The following is a 14,241-nucleotide window of genomic DNA, read 5'->3' on the forward strand; positions in this document are numbered from 1 at the left end:
GAATAGTTTGTTTAAATATCACAACACAGATATCCGATATATATTAACAGGAACATGTGTTTATCTGCCTTTTTGGAGTTGAAAAGCTCAACAATCGCCCGCGGGCGTAGCTCGCTGGAGAGCCGGCCACTGACGCTCACAGACCGGCTACAGAGCAGCAGAGTGGCGAGAGAAGAGGAGAGTAAAAGAGCAGCCTCTGACGGGGCAGAGAGATAACCTGCTGAGACAACATGACCCTTTTTAACATTCCCTCTAATATCTGGAGGGAGATCAGTCCACTGTTTTGTTGCTGTAACTGAAAAAGCAGTTTAAGTAATATTTTCCGTCTCTCCTCGTTGATGATCCTGTTTGTCTCACTTCACTATGAGCTGTTAGAATCAATAGTTTAAACCTGCAATATATTATAAAGTACACAAACATAACATAAACAACTAAATCTAAGTTGTATTTTTCGCTAATATTGTAATAGTGGTATGAGTTTGTTTTTTTGTCCAGTGCTTTAAGAGCTGGTTTAAAGACTACAGCCTGGTCCAGCATACAGCAAAATACATCGCTTTAACCGTTGCATACTACATACTACTGAGGAACGCAGTATGCAGTATACAGTACATACTGCATACTGTGTTCCTCAGTAGTATGTAGTAGGCGGTTTCGAATACAGACAATATCTGATTAAATATCATTACTGACCGTGTCAGAGGCAGGGTGAGGCCACAAGGAGGCCAGGCCTGGCTGTGGTCTGGGAGAATCTCCATTATGACAGCAAGGCAACACAACTGGCCAGTGTCCCTATAATCCCAGTAATCCCAATAACGTCACTGCCTACCATCATAGATTATTGGGATCTATGATCAATAAGAAATATGACTGTATGACTAGTGAAATATACTAAAGATTTGGTAAGATGCCCATGTTACAATGATGTTTTCTTTTTGATCTGACAGAGCAACGTGTAATTACTGCAACAGTACATAATCAGTTCCTGTGTTGTTCCCATATTATAAGCAAGCAACTGTGTATTTTAACGAGACTACTAGAGAAGAACGTATATCTGCTAAAATGTGAAAGTCAATTGTTCGTTCCATTGCAGCGCCCAACAGCAAAGCTTCGCTTCCGCCATTTTGGACTGAAAGCGATTACCGGACTCCAGTTAGCACATCCACCTAAAAAGTGTTGTACAAAAGTAAAACAAAATTATTTATATCTTATCGTCAAGGATGTCATTAGTTTTGCAGGTATTTAGTCATAAACCAAAGTAGAACATTTTGATCTGATGATTGTATTAAAAAGTCAGGGGAACCCTACATACTAGGGCTGTCAATCGAATAAAATATTGAATCACGATTAATCACGTGATTGTCCATAGTTAATTGGGATAAAATCCCAAATTAATCATTTTTTATCTGTTCAAAATGTACCTTAAAGGAAGATTTGTCAAGTATTCAATACTCTTATCGACATGGGAGTGGGCCAATATGCGTATTTATACAAATGTATGGCATATATTTATTATTGGAAATCAATTACCAATATAAAACAATGACAAATATTGTCCAGAAGCCCTCACAGGTACTGCATTTGGCATAAGAAATATTTTCAAATCATAACATGGCAAACTGCAGCCCAACAGGCAACAACAGCTGTCAGTGTGTCAGTGTGATGACTTGACTATGACTTGCCCCAAACTGCATGTGATTATCATAAAGTGGGCATGTCTGTAAAGGGGAGACTCGTTGGTACCCATAGAACCCATTTTTATTCACATATCTTGATGTCAGAGGTCAAGGGACCCCTTTGAAAATGGCCATGCCAGTTTTTCCTCGCCAAAATTTTGCGTAACTTTAGAGTGGTGGTTAGTACCGATGGATTCCTTAGGTTGTTCTAGTTTCATATGGTGCCAGCATCTTCCCTATAGCTTTAAAACTGAGCCCGCTACAACCTCAAAAAAAGTTGCGTTAATGCATTAAAGAAATTAGTAGTGTTAAATAGAATTTGCATTAACGCGTTATTTTCGCGTTAACTTTGACAGCCCTACTAAATACATAAAGGTGGTATATGAAGATCTGTGCTAAATTTCATGGCTATCCATCAAGAGGAACAGTCAGAGGAACACCGAAGTCTGTAGGATTTTGTCCATGAATGACTGTACAAACATCTGTTTGTAAATCAAAAGATGTGTGAACTGTGTTTGAGTGGGTTTGCCCCTAAATCTGAGCAAGCCATAGCTTGCTTGAAACAGCAGTAACAAATATCCCTGTATCCCTAGAACGCACATGATAACCAGTGTAGATAGATGCTGGATGAAGAATGAAATGGGGGGGAAAGGGTTTGGCTGAATAGGGGTAGAGTTCCCTCAGAGGTCGGGGGGGTGTTGAAATATGGAGGCTGTAAACTTCTATTACCGCTCAACAACAAGAGAGCCTTGGGCCACCATATAGTGACAGTAGCCCACATTTCTGTCCCATAAACCACAAAGACAATTAGTGTTTGTTGATTTAATAGTGACTTGTGTTCCTGTAAACTATTCTCATTTTGCAGGAGACCCCCGTGTGTTGTTGCTGCCACTTCACAGAAAACTCACACCAGACAGGATGGGACAGGACAGGCCTCAACAAAGCTGATGTAAACCCTGATTTCCTGTTTTCTGTTTGTGGCCAAACAAACCCGTGTGCCTTTTTTCCTCTTGATTTTAGCTTACTCCTCAACAACATGCCATGTCCTTGTCTGCAAAGTCATCTGCACCTGTGATCTACACCTCTGGACAGACTGAGTGGTGGGGGGGCGTACAGGATGTGTCAAAACAAAAGTCAAAATCACTTCACAACAAGTTTGAATTTTGCAAATTGAACCACAATGGCGAGGCGGGCAGTTACTGGCCTTTTATTACAAACTCAGATATCACCCAGGCGATGCTACGCTCCAGAACCCACGAATGGACAAGATGCAGTTTAATAACTGTAGTCTGACCCTTCGTTTACTTGATTGGTACTACTCACTATATCCTGACAGTAGTACATGAGACAGGTAATCTGAAAAAAAAATCATATGCCTCTGTGTCCTCCGGTGCTCCTAATGGCATCTGCAAGATTTCACAGACCGGAGGAAAACAACCAGTCAGAGCTCATCTGGAGTCTGCCGTTCAGCTTCTGGTACATGAGAGCCACGAGTCAATCACTCACGAACTCCGACCAAACGGTCAAACTAGGCAGCGCTGATCAAATATGAATCAATATTCTGTTACTGTAATACCTATTTCTCTCCTCAAATTTTGTCAGAAACATCTTGTAGGGTACTGTTTAGCTGTTAAATGAGAAAGTTTGTGACCCGGCAGCCATGTTGAGATCAAGTTGAGGAGATGCCAAGCACCGTCCACCAGCCGGATCACAGCCGACTTCTGTCAGGGCTAGATTTTTTTAAAGCCTGAAAACAGAGCCATAATGGCCCTAATGTATAAGTTTCATTTCAGAATTATTGGTTATAGAATTGTATTATACCCTCAAAACACCTGGCACAACCCTTTTAAAGCTGAAGTAGGCGAGATTGGAGCAAATATGATATAGAACGGTCGCTATATCCTGACAGTAGTACATGAAACAGGTAACCTGAAAAAAATCATGTGCCTCTGTGTCCTCCGGTACTCCTAACGGCATCTGCAAGATTTCACAGACTGGAGGAAAACAAGCAGTAAGAGCTGATCTGAGGTCTGCTGTCCAGCTGCCGTCTATGAGAGCCGGCTGTCAATCACTCGCGAACTCCGACCAAACGGTCGAACTAGGCAGCGCTGATCAAATATGAATCAATATTCTGTTACGTTAATGCCTATTTCTCTCCTCAAATGTTTTCAGAATCATCTTGTAGTGCACGGTTTAGCTGTAAAATGAGAAAGTTTGTGACGCCGCCGCCATTGTGAAATCTAGTGAAGGAACGCCGAGTTCCGGTCACATGACCGGAGCACAGCCGATAGGAACGCTCTCTCAATGAAATGAAACCTGTGATTGGTCAAAGTCTCCTGTCAAGGACTAGATTTTTTAAAGTCTGAAAACAGAGCCATGAGGAGGTGCAGAAGTCTAGTTTTCTCTCAGAACACTTGAATTACAATATGCTGAAAGGTTATTATGGAACTTTTGCCCAATGATGCCAAAAATATACTGCCTACTCCCACTTTAATATCATATAACAGCTCCTGCCCTTTTTAGTAGTTGGCAATACAAAGAAACACTGTTTAGTTGTCATGTTGTGTGAGAAAGTTGGTTAGTATGGGAATGTTGCTAACATAAACAGTGGCAATGTGCTTGTTCTGCTGGCTGCCAGCCCTCAGAGGAGCAGTAAGTGTCCATTCCCTGGTTGTGCTTTAGAAGCCCAGTCTGGTTTTTCCTGCTTCTCTTCCTCCAATACTGCTGACCATTTACTGCACCTTCCCGTCCTCCTCCTTGACTTTACAGCCCATCCCCCCCCACCACCGTTTAAGACGCTGATGCACGTACAAACACACAAAGCCACCCACACACACGTGCACTTCCATTAGCACACAAGTGCGCACTTTAAAAACGTGCACTCTTTCTCTTTCTTCACACACCCACACACACACAAATACAAACTAGCCTAAGGTTAACCCCCACCCTCATTCGAAAGCCTCAGAGGTCAAAGGACAAAGCCCAGGCAACTGCAGGAATTCTCCACTGCTGCTGTTTGGTAGCCCTCGCAGTCTCTCAGCCATGCAAACACACACTGTCCACTCCACAGCCTGTTCAAACACACTAAAACTTTTTCACTGCTTTATCTTGAGGACAATATTTAAGTAGGATCTATAACCACAATTAACCAAGAAGGTTACCTATCTGTATCCTCATCACACGCAAATACTCATACTCTCTCTGTTTATTAACTACATTAACTACATTAAAGGTAGATATAAGTGTGTATAAGATCTCTACTATACGTAAATACGTTAGTGTGTGTGGGGGAGAGCCTAACTAGGCTTTATGATACAGCTGCAGCTCTGTTTGAGGCATCCTCATAGGCTGGAGCATGTGTAGACTCGAACGCCTCAAAATATATGTATAGATCGGTGGCAGCACTCAAACAAGGTAACTGACTATTTTCTTGATTTGTCAATTTATCATTTGATCTATGAAATGTCAGAAAATAGTGAGAAATAGCCATTTTTTTTTAAAAAATCATGATTTCCCAGAGCCCAAGCTGATGTCATGTTTTGTCCAACTAACAGTCCTAAACCGAAAGATACTAAGTTCACTGTGCATTTAAAACAGAGGAAAGTAGAAAATCATCACTTTGGAGAGGCTGGAACTTGGATTGTTTCTCTTTTTTTTTGCTGGAAAAATGATTGATGGACTGTCAAAGTAGTTGGCGATATATTTTCTGACAATTGACTAATCAATCCATAAATAAGTCCTTTCAGAATGAACAGAAACACCATACAATTTAATACACAAAGTGTTTCTATTTGACAATCCCATCAACAAAGAGAAATGCTTCCACAACGCTTCAAACTGTGGTTAGACTGTGAACTTGTCCACCAAAAATCACTAAAAGCATGTTGCCTTCATGCTTTGAGAGTTTGCAATAATCAAGATTCAACCTGTCATCAGAAAGTGTAACTCCGGGAGCCTCGTCAATGACAATAAGGCTGCTTTGGCCATCTTTCAAAGCAGCTTTTTACAGTAGCCACGCCTTGTAATTGGATAATCTTTTGTTTGTTTTAGTAGTTGTAGTATAACCAGTCATAGTTTAATCATGTTTGTAAAGCACACAGTGTTGCATCATTGTATGAAGTGTGCTCTATGAACATATTTGAGTTGGCAGAACAATCTCTTCCATCTGTTCTGGCTCTGTTAAACAGTAGTTAATGTTTACATGCTAGACGCTGAGACAGCAGTTGAGTTGCCATGGGGAGAGTAAAATATTAAACTGTAGATGTTAACATTCATAAATTTGAGTTTTGGAATTTAATTTCTAGTACAATTAATTTGCCATTCGGGTAAATGCTATAGCATATATGGTTCAACAAGCCCACGGTTCGGTTTGCACAGTCATTGAACGGTTTGTTATTTTTATTGTTTGGTTTTGCGTCCCTACTCTAAACCCAGCCTGAGGGTCTAGCCAATCTAGCAGGTCTAGGCTTGACAGATAGAGAATGCAATTAGTAGCACCAGCAGCTACAAAGACAAGACGTATGTGACATCTGTAATGGTCTATAATGAAAGTGCTGCAGCAAGTGGGTGAATGGAATGGATACACTCCCTGCTTTCCTTTAGTTTTCTGCTCAAGTACCTCAAGCGTGGCACTACAACTACAACCAGCCGGCTAAAAGCAGAACATGCTCCTGCAGTGTGAGTCTCTGAGACAGCATGGGTCATGCAACTCCAAAACTACCTTGAAACACAAATTATTAACACTATGCTAACTCTAAAACAGTGTTCCCCATAAACAGTACAAGTAATATTTTTGTTTATTACTTTGTTGAATTCTGATCTGGTCAATTATGGCATTCTACGGTCTGTTATTCCTTTATAGCAGACCGTTGCTATGTATAACAGACTGTTGCTATGGGCGCAGTTCTGATATCATTTTTGTGTCAAATTGTGTCTGTCAAAGTGAGATTCTCATGTCTTTTACATTAAAAAGCAGGTTTAAGTGCTATATAAATACTGTTAAACTATCAAAACGCTCAATATACGGAGAAACACACAGCCCGTATTCAGAAATTGTGCGTTTGAAACAAGCTGTTAGGATTTCTGTCCATTTTTGATGTCACAAATATACAATATTTAGATCATTACGCGGTTTTAAACGTAAACATTCTAAATGTGTCCCACTTTATTTCCTGTTGCAGTGATGTAAATAACATCAGCTGAGAGGAAGTAAACATAGACCCAAGCTGTTGCCTAACAACGCAATTCCACTGCAATTCTGTTGAAATGCATTAAAACGGAGCGGTTCGGACAGAGGGTAAATACAGGTATATTCAGGCAGACAGTATGAGGAGAATAAAGGTTTTTTTTAACATTACAGCATGTAAACATGTTCTAGTAGAAACACAAAATACAAGTATGAACCTGAAAATGAGCATGATATGGGACCTTTAAGTAAGTAGCCATGTAATAAGCGGGATAATGTACAGCTAGTGGGTCATGTGAATTAAAATCCTTCAGGGCGATGACCCCGTCTGGGTTTATTTCAAAACAATGACCGGCTCGCTGTACATTATCCCTTACACAATAAGCAACATATCTGTACCATGCTCACCTCCCACTCATCCTGTCTCTTCTTTAGCCGTTCACATTTGCGCAGCTTGCAGATCTGCTTGCCCGTCTTGCGGTTCATACAGTTTGCGCAGGTACCACAGTTCGCTTTCCGAAGGCAGGGAGTGCAGTCGCCACATTTCTTCCTCCTTTTTTTCTGGAGGTCGACAGTGGCGTCCGGGGAGGTATCGAAGGGAGACAGAGAGAAGAGCCCCGCTTGCTGGTGTTCGGTCTCTATGTATTTGCTCAGAGGAGACGTTGTCTCTAAGGATTTCCTGTGCAAGTGGAGAGACTGAGCCTCTTCCGCGGCCATGGAGAACTCATAAAGGTCCTCAGGTGGCGGACCAGGCCCTGCCCTTGGCCTCGGCATGGTGACTGTCCTCACTTATGTCTATTCTGTCTCTTAAATTAGCAAGATTGAAAAACACGGGTAAACACAGTGAAGTTTAAAAAGTTTAAAACAAAGTTTGGCAGGTAGATGACTTGTCTCGGATCAGTCTGTGCTGTCGACTTTGTCTATCTAGATATTAAAACCAGCTGGAGAAAGCCTCAATCCCCTTGACTCTGTGGGCTGTTGCCAAAAAGTTAGCTTCATGTTCATCTTGTCTTCTAGTCTGAGCCCTCCAGGGACAGCTTTATGATATTATATTGTGGTCTTGGTCACCCGGGTGGCCCTGGAGAATTTCGGTGGTAACTTGCAGTATGGAGTCCATCTTTCCCAGCTACCCTTTGGGATGGTTGGCGGTCCACCACAGTCTGGGTAGCGTAGCTGGAGCCTGGGGAGTCATGGTGGTGTCTGCACGGCCTGGGTACAATCTGGAAAGACAAAGGGATAAAACAAAACATTTTTAATCAATGCTAGAATGCCCCAAAAAAGTATCCATTCACATTTCTTTTCTAGGTTTCCAGTGGGGACCATAAAATATCTGAACATACATGTGCCATAAACATAACAAGTTATATAGCCAACTAGTTGTTTTTTTTCTTTAACACTGGTGTATCTCTAAGAGAACAAAGCACAACAATGTGTTATGTGTGATATTCTCTTAGGTCTCCTATGAAATGGATTCTTTATATACAAATATTTTACTGCAAAAGTGGTTAAATTGACAGTTTTTGTGACACACCACATAAATAAAAAGAAGTGCAGCATAAAACCAGGACGAATGGGAGATGATACACCTAAGCTGATTTCATAATGCAAGCTCTGATTGATCCCAAATTTGGTGTGATAGTGGCCAGGGGTGGTTCCTCTACATGTGTGAAGAAACAAAATGTCAATACACTGATGCATTGAGGAAATACAGTACTACAAACACATGAGTACAATAAGCGGAAATATCAAGTATGAAGGTCTACGATGAATGTATTCATTTACTTTAGGAAGCTTTGGCTTGGCTGGAGAAATTGTAACACACCACTTATTGAAAGTTTTGTATCAACTTTGATTTAAAGAGTAAATAAATGCCTTTGATGCAAAAGTAATAATTTGCACTTCAACCTGTAAAGCTTCAGTAGGCAACATTTTTTTGGGCATCATTGGGCAAAAATCCCATTATAACCTTTCAGCATATTGTAATTCAAGTGTTCTGAGAGATAACTAGACTTCTGCACCTCCTCATGGCTCTGTCTTCAGGCTTTAAAAAATCTAAGCCAGTGAGGGAAGACTTTGACCAATCACAGGTCATTTCAGAGAGAGAGTGTTCTTATTGGCTGTGCTCTGACTGGTGGGCGGTGTTTGGTATTTCCTCAAGCTATTTCAACATGGCGGCCGGGTTACAAACTTTCTCATTTTACAGCTAAACAGTACACTACAAGATGATTTTGAAAACATTTGAGGCGAGAAATAGGCATTACAGTAACAGAATATTGATTCATATTTGATCAGCGCTGCCTAGTTTGACCGTTTGGTCGGAGTACGCCAGTGATTGACAGCCGGCTCTCATAGGCGGAAGCTGGACGGCAGACTACAGGTCGGCTCTGACTGTTTTTCTTCCCTCCGGTATGTGAAATCTTGCAGATGCCGTTAGGAGCACCGGAGGACACAGAGAAACATGTTTGTTTGTTTTTTTAGATTACCTGTTTTATGTACTAGTGTCAGGATATAGCGACCGTTTTATAAAAATAACTTTTTTAAATCATATTTGCTCCAATCTTGCCTACTTCAGCTTTAAGTATGAATATATAACACCCATACAAACACAAAACGTTCCCCTGGTCTATTTTTTTCTTGCTTTTTCCATCTTTTGAATGTCACTCATCCAACGTTTGCACCCAGGAAAGGGGCACGAGCTAAACTAAGTACACATCAATCCCACTGAAAGGCACTGGAATTTTCTGCGGTCACTACAGGTCCCATAGGTGATATATATACTAGTATCCCAGCATGTAAACTACACATACATGCCATCAGAATGTGCTTTGATCATGCTGTAGTGTCCATTACATAAAGCAAAGCATAAAGCATAAAGCATTTCAAGATGGCGGTGCGGTTAGACGCAGCGGCCCAGCGCTCTCGTTTTGGCAGTTTATGTATGTTTTTTGTGTGTGTATGCCTTCTCACCGGAGCGATAGAGGGATATCTGCAATGATTTGAATGTTTTTATGGTTGCGTTTAATGTTTGCTTTTACTGCAAAGAGCTGCTAAACTGTTTTTCGTTGTTTTCAATGACAATGACAATAAAGTCTCTATTCTGTTTTATTCTATTCAAAGGTAATGAGGTCAACTAAGAAATAAAGATGAAGCAAATTTGAAAACTCACACAATGCTCTATTTAAGGCAATGGTTTATACTGTCATATTACATTTATCATTTATCAGATATAACCAAATGTTATCTAGTCAGATGTCACTTCACAACCGGCATGAACTTACATAGTTGGTATAACTGGCTGTGCAGTATTTGATAATACTAGATGCTTTGCCTCATATTAGAGTTCAGTCTGAAGTCCCTGATTACCGTCTGGATCCTGTCTGGTTTCCAAACACAGCTGTCAGTGCTGCACATGCAGTTGGCTCACAGCCATACAGGCCTACGTGAGTAGTTTGAGAAGATACCATGTTTTAATGGCAGACCCCACATGGACGGGGGGCTTGTGTCTCCCTGAATGAAAGAGGGGGGGGTGATAAGTTGATGCCAGGGACAGTCCTCTTTGTCTTGTGGTCACACGCTCCAGTCAACCGTCTATAAAGTGAATTGTGCTGAGAGAAGCCAATGTTTCTCTGCTGCTGCTGCCTTCACAGCCGGCACTGAGCAGGTTCTTTTAGATTTTAACAGCAATGCAGCTGGAGGGTAGAAGCCACTATAAAATATGTAGGCTACTTTCATTTAACATTACCCCGTGGGCTTATGCATTAACATGGATTTAAATTAATATGGATTTAAAAAAAGTGAAACCTTGCAGCTCAGGCGTGGCCTTTCAAGGCGGGAAAAACGCTAATTAGCTTTCAGTTGTGGTAGAATGAACTTGTTGCTGTTTGTGGCTGTTTGTGTCTCTGGCCTGAGCTATAACTGACATTTACAATTAAAATAAATCAAATGAGACATGCCCAGTAACAAATAATGTCCCCAAACACGCTATAGGATAAAACTAAATATGTAAACCTAACTTTTGTTTTTGCTACCTAAAATTAAACGTTAACGTTATCTTGTTTGCAGCTTTGCTAGCTGGCTAGCACACAGCCTACGTTATTAACATGTAATATTAACAGAATAACACTGTGGCCTCATTATTCATTTTTGTTGCACATGTAAGTATAATTTATGCTACCAAACGTATTTGTTTTGGACAAAAAACTTACCAAATGGGTTTCCATGGTGTACCGTTAGCTTATTTGAAGTAATGTTATTAGCTGTGAAGACAGATTGCAGTTCCTACACCTGTCCACTGAGACAGCGGAGCATTAGTTGGGGAAAAGGTAGCCAGCATTTAAAGCTAGACCTACAGGTAAAGGTCTGTGAATGACCGGCCTCAGTGTGAAATAGACTAAACATCACTGGGCACTACCTAATGACACAGATGCGCGTGACAACGGCATGCGCTCTGCCAGCTTCACACGTGCTTCAATCAACACTTTGGCTCTTCTGTAGAGCTGTATGACCCCCCCCCCCCGTCAGTCAGTCAGTCAGTCAGTCAGTACAGTACTGAGCTCTCCTCTGCTCTGCTCTGCCTCTGTTATGACTGTTACTGTAGTCCACGTGGTCACCCGGCCAGGCCAGCCCACAGCGATCACAGCCATCAGAGCCATCAGAGCAGGCATCGTTAGATGTACATTAAGATAAGGCTGTTTATCTACAGCAAGACACACAGATCACAGCAGGGGGCTGTGACTGAGGCCACTGGGATGATTGCTTTAGGTGACAAAAACAGCACTTTAACCGGGTGCGAATACACACTTTAGATTTACATCCACGCGACAGCCTCGATCTCTGTTGCAGAGGTAAATACCTAAATCTCTTATAGTCACCAATACAAATCTTCTATTTTAGTAAAATCCATAAATAACATGTTTATGCAACTTCCAGCTGTTTTATATATATATATATAAGCTATAGCTAAAATTAAAAAAATAAAAAAATGCAGCTCAGAAACACTTGTTACTTCTGCAAACGAGCACATCAGAGTGGGTTAATAACCGACTCAACATCCATGTATGTATGCACAGGAAAAAAAACATCATATTCACAATGAAGAGAGACAACATACCACCCGCGATGAGGAGTGGGTCTTTAAATGCGTCGATATTCCTCCTCACTTCAGCCTCCTTCAAACGCCTTTTAGCAAAAATGAAAAGAAATGATAGAAATGGAACAAAACTAGGCTACTTACACAGCATGATGAAAAAAAAATGAACAAAAAGTGCGGCTGCAAAAACTTTTCCACTTATAGAAATACTCGTGCACTGAAGAGGAGAGGGGGTGAAAAAAAGTTCTGGCCTAATGACATAACTCTGACTTAAAGAGAGAGGGAGAGAGAGAGAGGTTGTATAGCTTGGAGGGGTTAAAGTGATCAGTAAATTATGGAGTGGAGTCCTGCCAGCTGGAGCAGTAAGGGGGGGAGGTGATGTCATACAATGGGGGATGTGGGGTTAAAACTGGCCAATGTGATGCTGAGTTTAAATGAGGTCATAGACTGATTTAAAACTGCCCATATGATGTTGTAATGGCATATTTTAATTGGTAGCTCAAATGTTAAAGAGTGGGTTATAATCAGATTCCTGTGATGTCATGCCGTGGGTTTTGAACCAGATGTTGTGACATCATGAGGGGGGATGATGAGGATCAGGACCTTCAGGACCACTCCTGCACACACTGGGGTTGCTCTGTTCAGATGAAGGGGAGCAGTGACCCCGGCTGACACAGTTCAGGTAGTTCAGCGTTTTTATCACAAGTGAAGGTCAGTCAGCCTTATGATCCACCATCATCAGCTGCACAGAAGGAGTCATGCAGGACTGTGGTAGTGAAATGAATTGGAAATGGAGGGTGGTTTGGATATAAACATAGTTCAAAGCCCTAATGAAAAAAAAAACAGGGCCTGTGTACAGGACAAAGTGAAGGACAAGAGATAGAAACCCGACAGCTAAAATACAGATTGTTATATTATTTTGTGACCAACCTATAGTCAAATATCATTAAAAATAAATATTTCAACCATTAACAAAAAGGTTGTATATGGTTGGGTATGGGCATACATCTGCTTAAATAAAAAATAGATTTCCTTTTTTATTCATATTACTCATACAAGGGATGCACCGATACCAATACCGGATCAGATATTGGGCCGATACTGACTCAAGTAGCTCGATCGGGTATCGGAAAGACAGACAGAAAGACAGAAAGACAGAAAGTTTCCAAATCCGAATTTTGCCTATAGGGCACCAAAAGGGCTAGAGCCGGCCCTGTCTATTGTAATATACTGTATATGAAGTTAAAAGAATCAGAACGAAATAGAAACACCTTTTGTGGTTTCACTTATGATTATGGCTGCACAATAGTTTCATGATGCTGTATTAAATCTAAATTGGGGGTTCCTGAACCACAAAGGTTATCTGTCTGAGGTTTGTAGCCCGGCTGCATCTATTTGTAGTTCTTTGACATGAGAACGTTTGTGCGTTTCATCTCACAATGACTCCACATACATTTACAGAAATTATTAATAAATTACATATCAATAGGCTCACGACATGAATACGTTAGGCTATGCCTAAAAACACTGCAAAAATATACATTAAAATGAGATCATATTCATCAAAAATGTCGCTTCAAATTTGGCTTCAAAATTTGTTTCAACATTTAGAACTGAAATAAATAGAGTAATCATTCCAAAGGACCTTAAGGTGTGGAGGACGGAACCTGCCAAAATAGAGAAATAAATGAATAAAGACATTAATGACTCAATAAATAAATAAACAAGTCATAAAATATAGCAAAAATAATATTAAAAATAAATGTAGCCATTGATAACGGTTGATCTGCACACCTGTACCGGTACAAGCAGCTGCAGGTCGACGACCCGCTGTACTAAATACGTTTGGGGAAGAAATAAGGGGTGAAATGCTAAGGGAAAATTGTGCATAAATAAATAAATAGACACATTTAAAAAAATAAATATATATAAAAAAACGAATGAAAACGTAAACAAATAAATACAAAATAAATAATAAATGCTAAAATAAATACATTTTAAAAGGGAAAATTAAACAGAGTAAATAAATAAGGGAATTAACACAAAGGTAAATAAATGTGTGTTATCACTCAGTTATAACACATCAACTCTTTATTTTTACACCATTGTAACACTCCATTGGAGGCTGTTTAACAAACACACAAACAAAATGCTGTTAACACAAAATGCAAACCTTCGACATTTCTTCTGAGGTACCTGGCCATTATACCATTATACATAGTTTAATATATCGGGTTTATTTTGAGTTGTTTGAATTGATATTAAGATGTACAGTGTGATGCACTGAGAAAATC

The 14,241-nt window shown here is 40.4% G+C and overlaps 1 protein-coding gene across 2 annotated transcripts in view; it reads right to left on the minus strand.

Moving 5' to 3' along the window:
* Window positions 1-12,233, minus strand: part of tet3 (tet methylcytosine dioxygenase 3) — a 57,330-nt gene extending 45,097 nt beyond the window's left edge. The window contains exons 1-2 of one of the 2 annotated variants that reach the window (XM_037779151.1): window positions 11,969-12,233; window positions 7,267-8,078 (exon numbers count right to left, since the gene is read on the minus strand). In XM_037779151.1, coding sequence (XP_037635079.1) covers window positions 7,267-7,632 — 366 coding nt within the window. In that variant the 5' untranslated portion in view covers window positions 7,633-8,078; window positions 11,969-12,233. Of the gene's footprint in view, window positions 1-7,266; window positions 8,079-11,063; window positions 11,196-11,968 lie in introns of those variants that run through there. The other variant, XM_037779150.1, reaches the window with a different exon arrangement.
* Between the last annotated feature and the right edge of the window lie 2,008 nt (window positions 12,234-14,241).

The sequence above is a fragment of the Sebastes umbrosus genome, chromosome 8 (assembly GCF_015220745.1).
Source record: "Sebastes umbrosus isolate fSebUmb1 chromosome 8, fSebUmb1.pri, whole genome shotgun sequence".
NCBI classification, from domain to species: Eukaryota; Metazoa; Chordata; class Actinopteri; order Perciformes; family Sebastidae; genus Sebastes; species Sebastes umbrosus.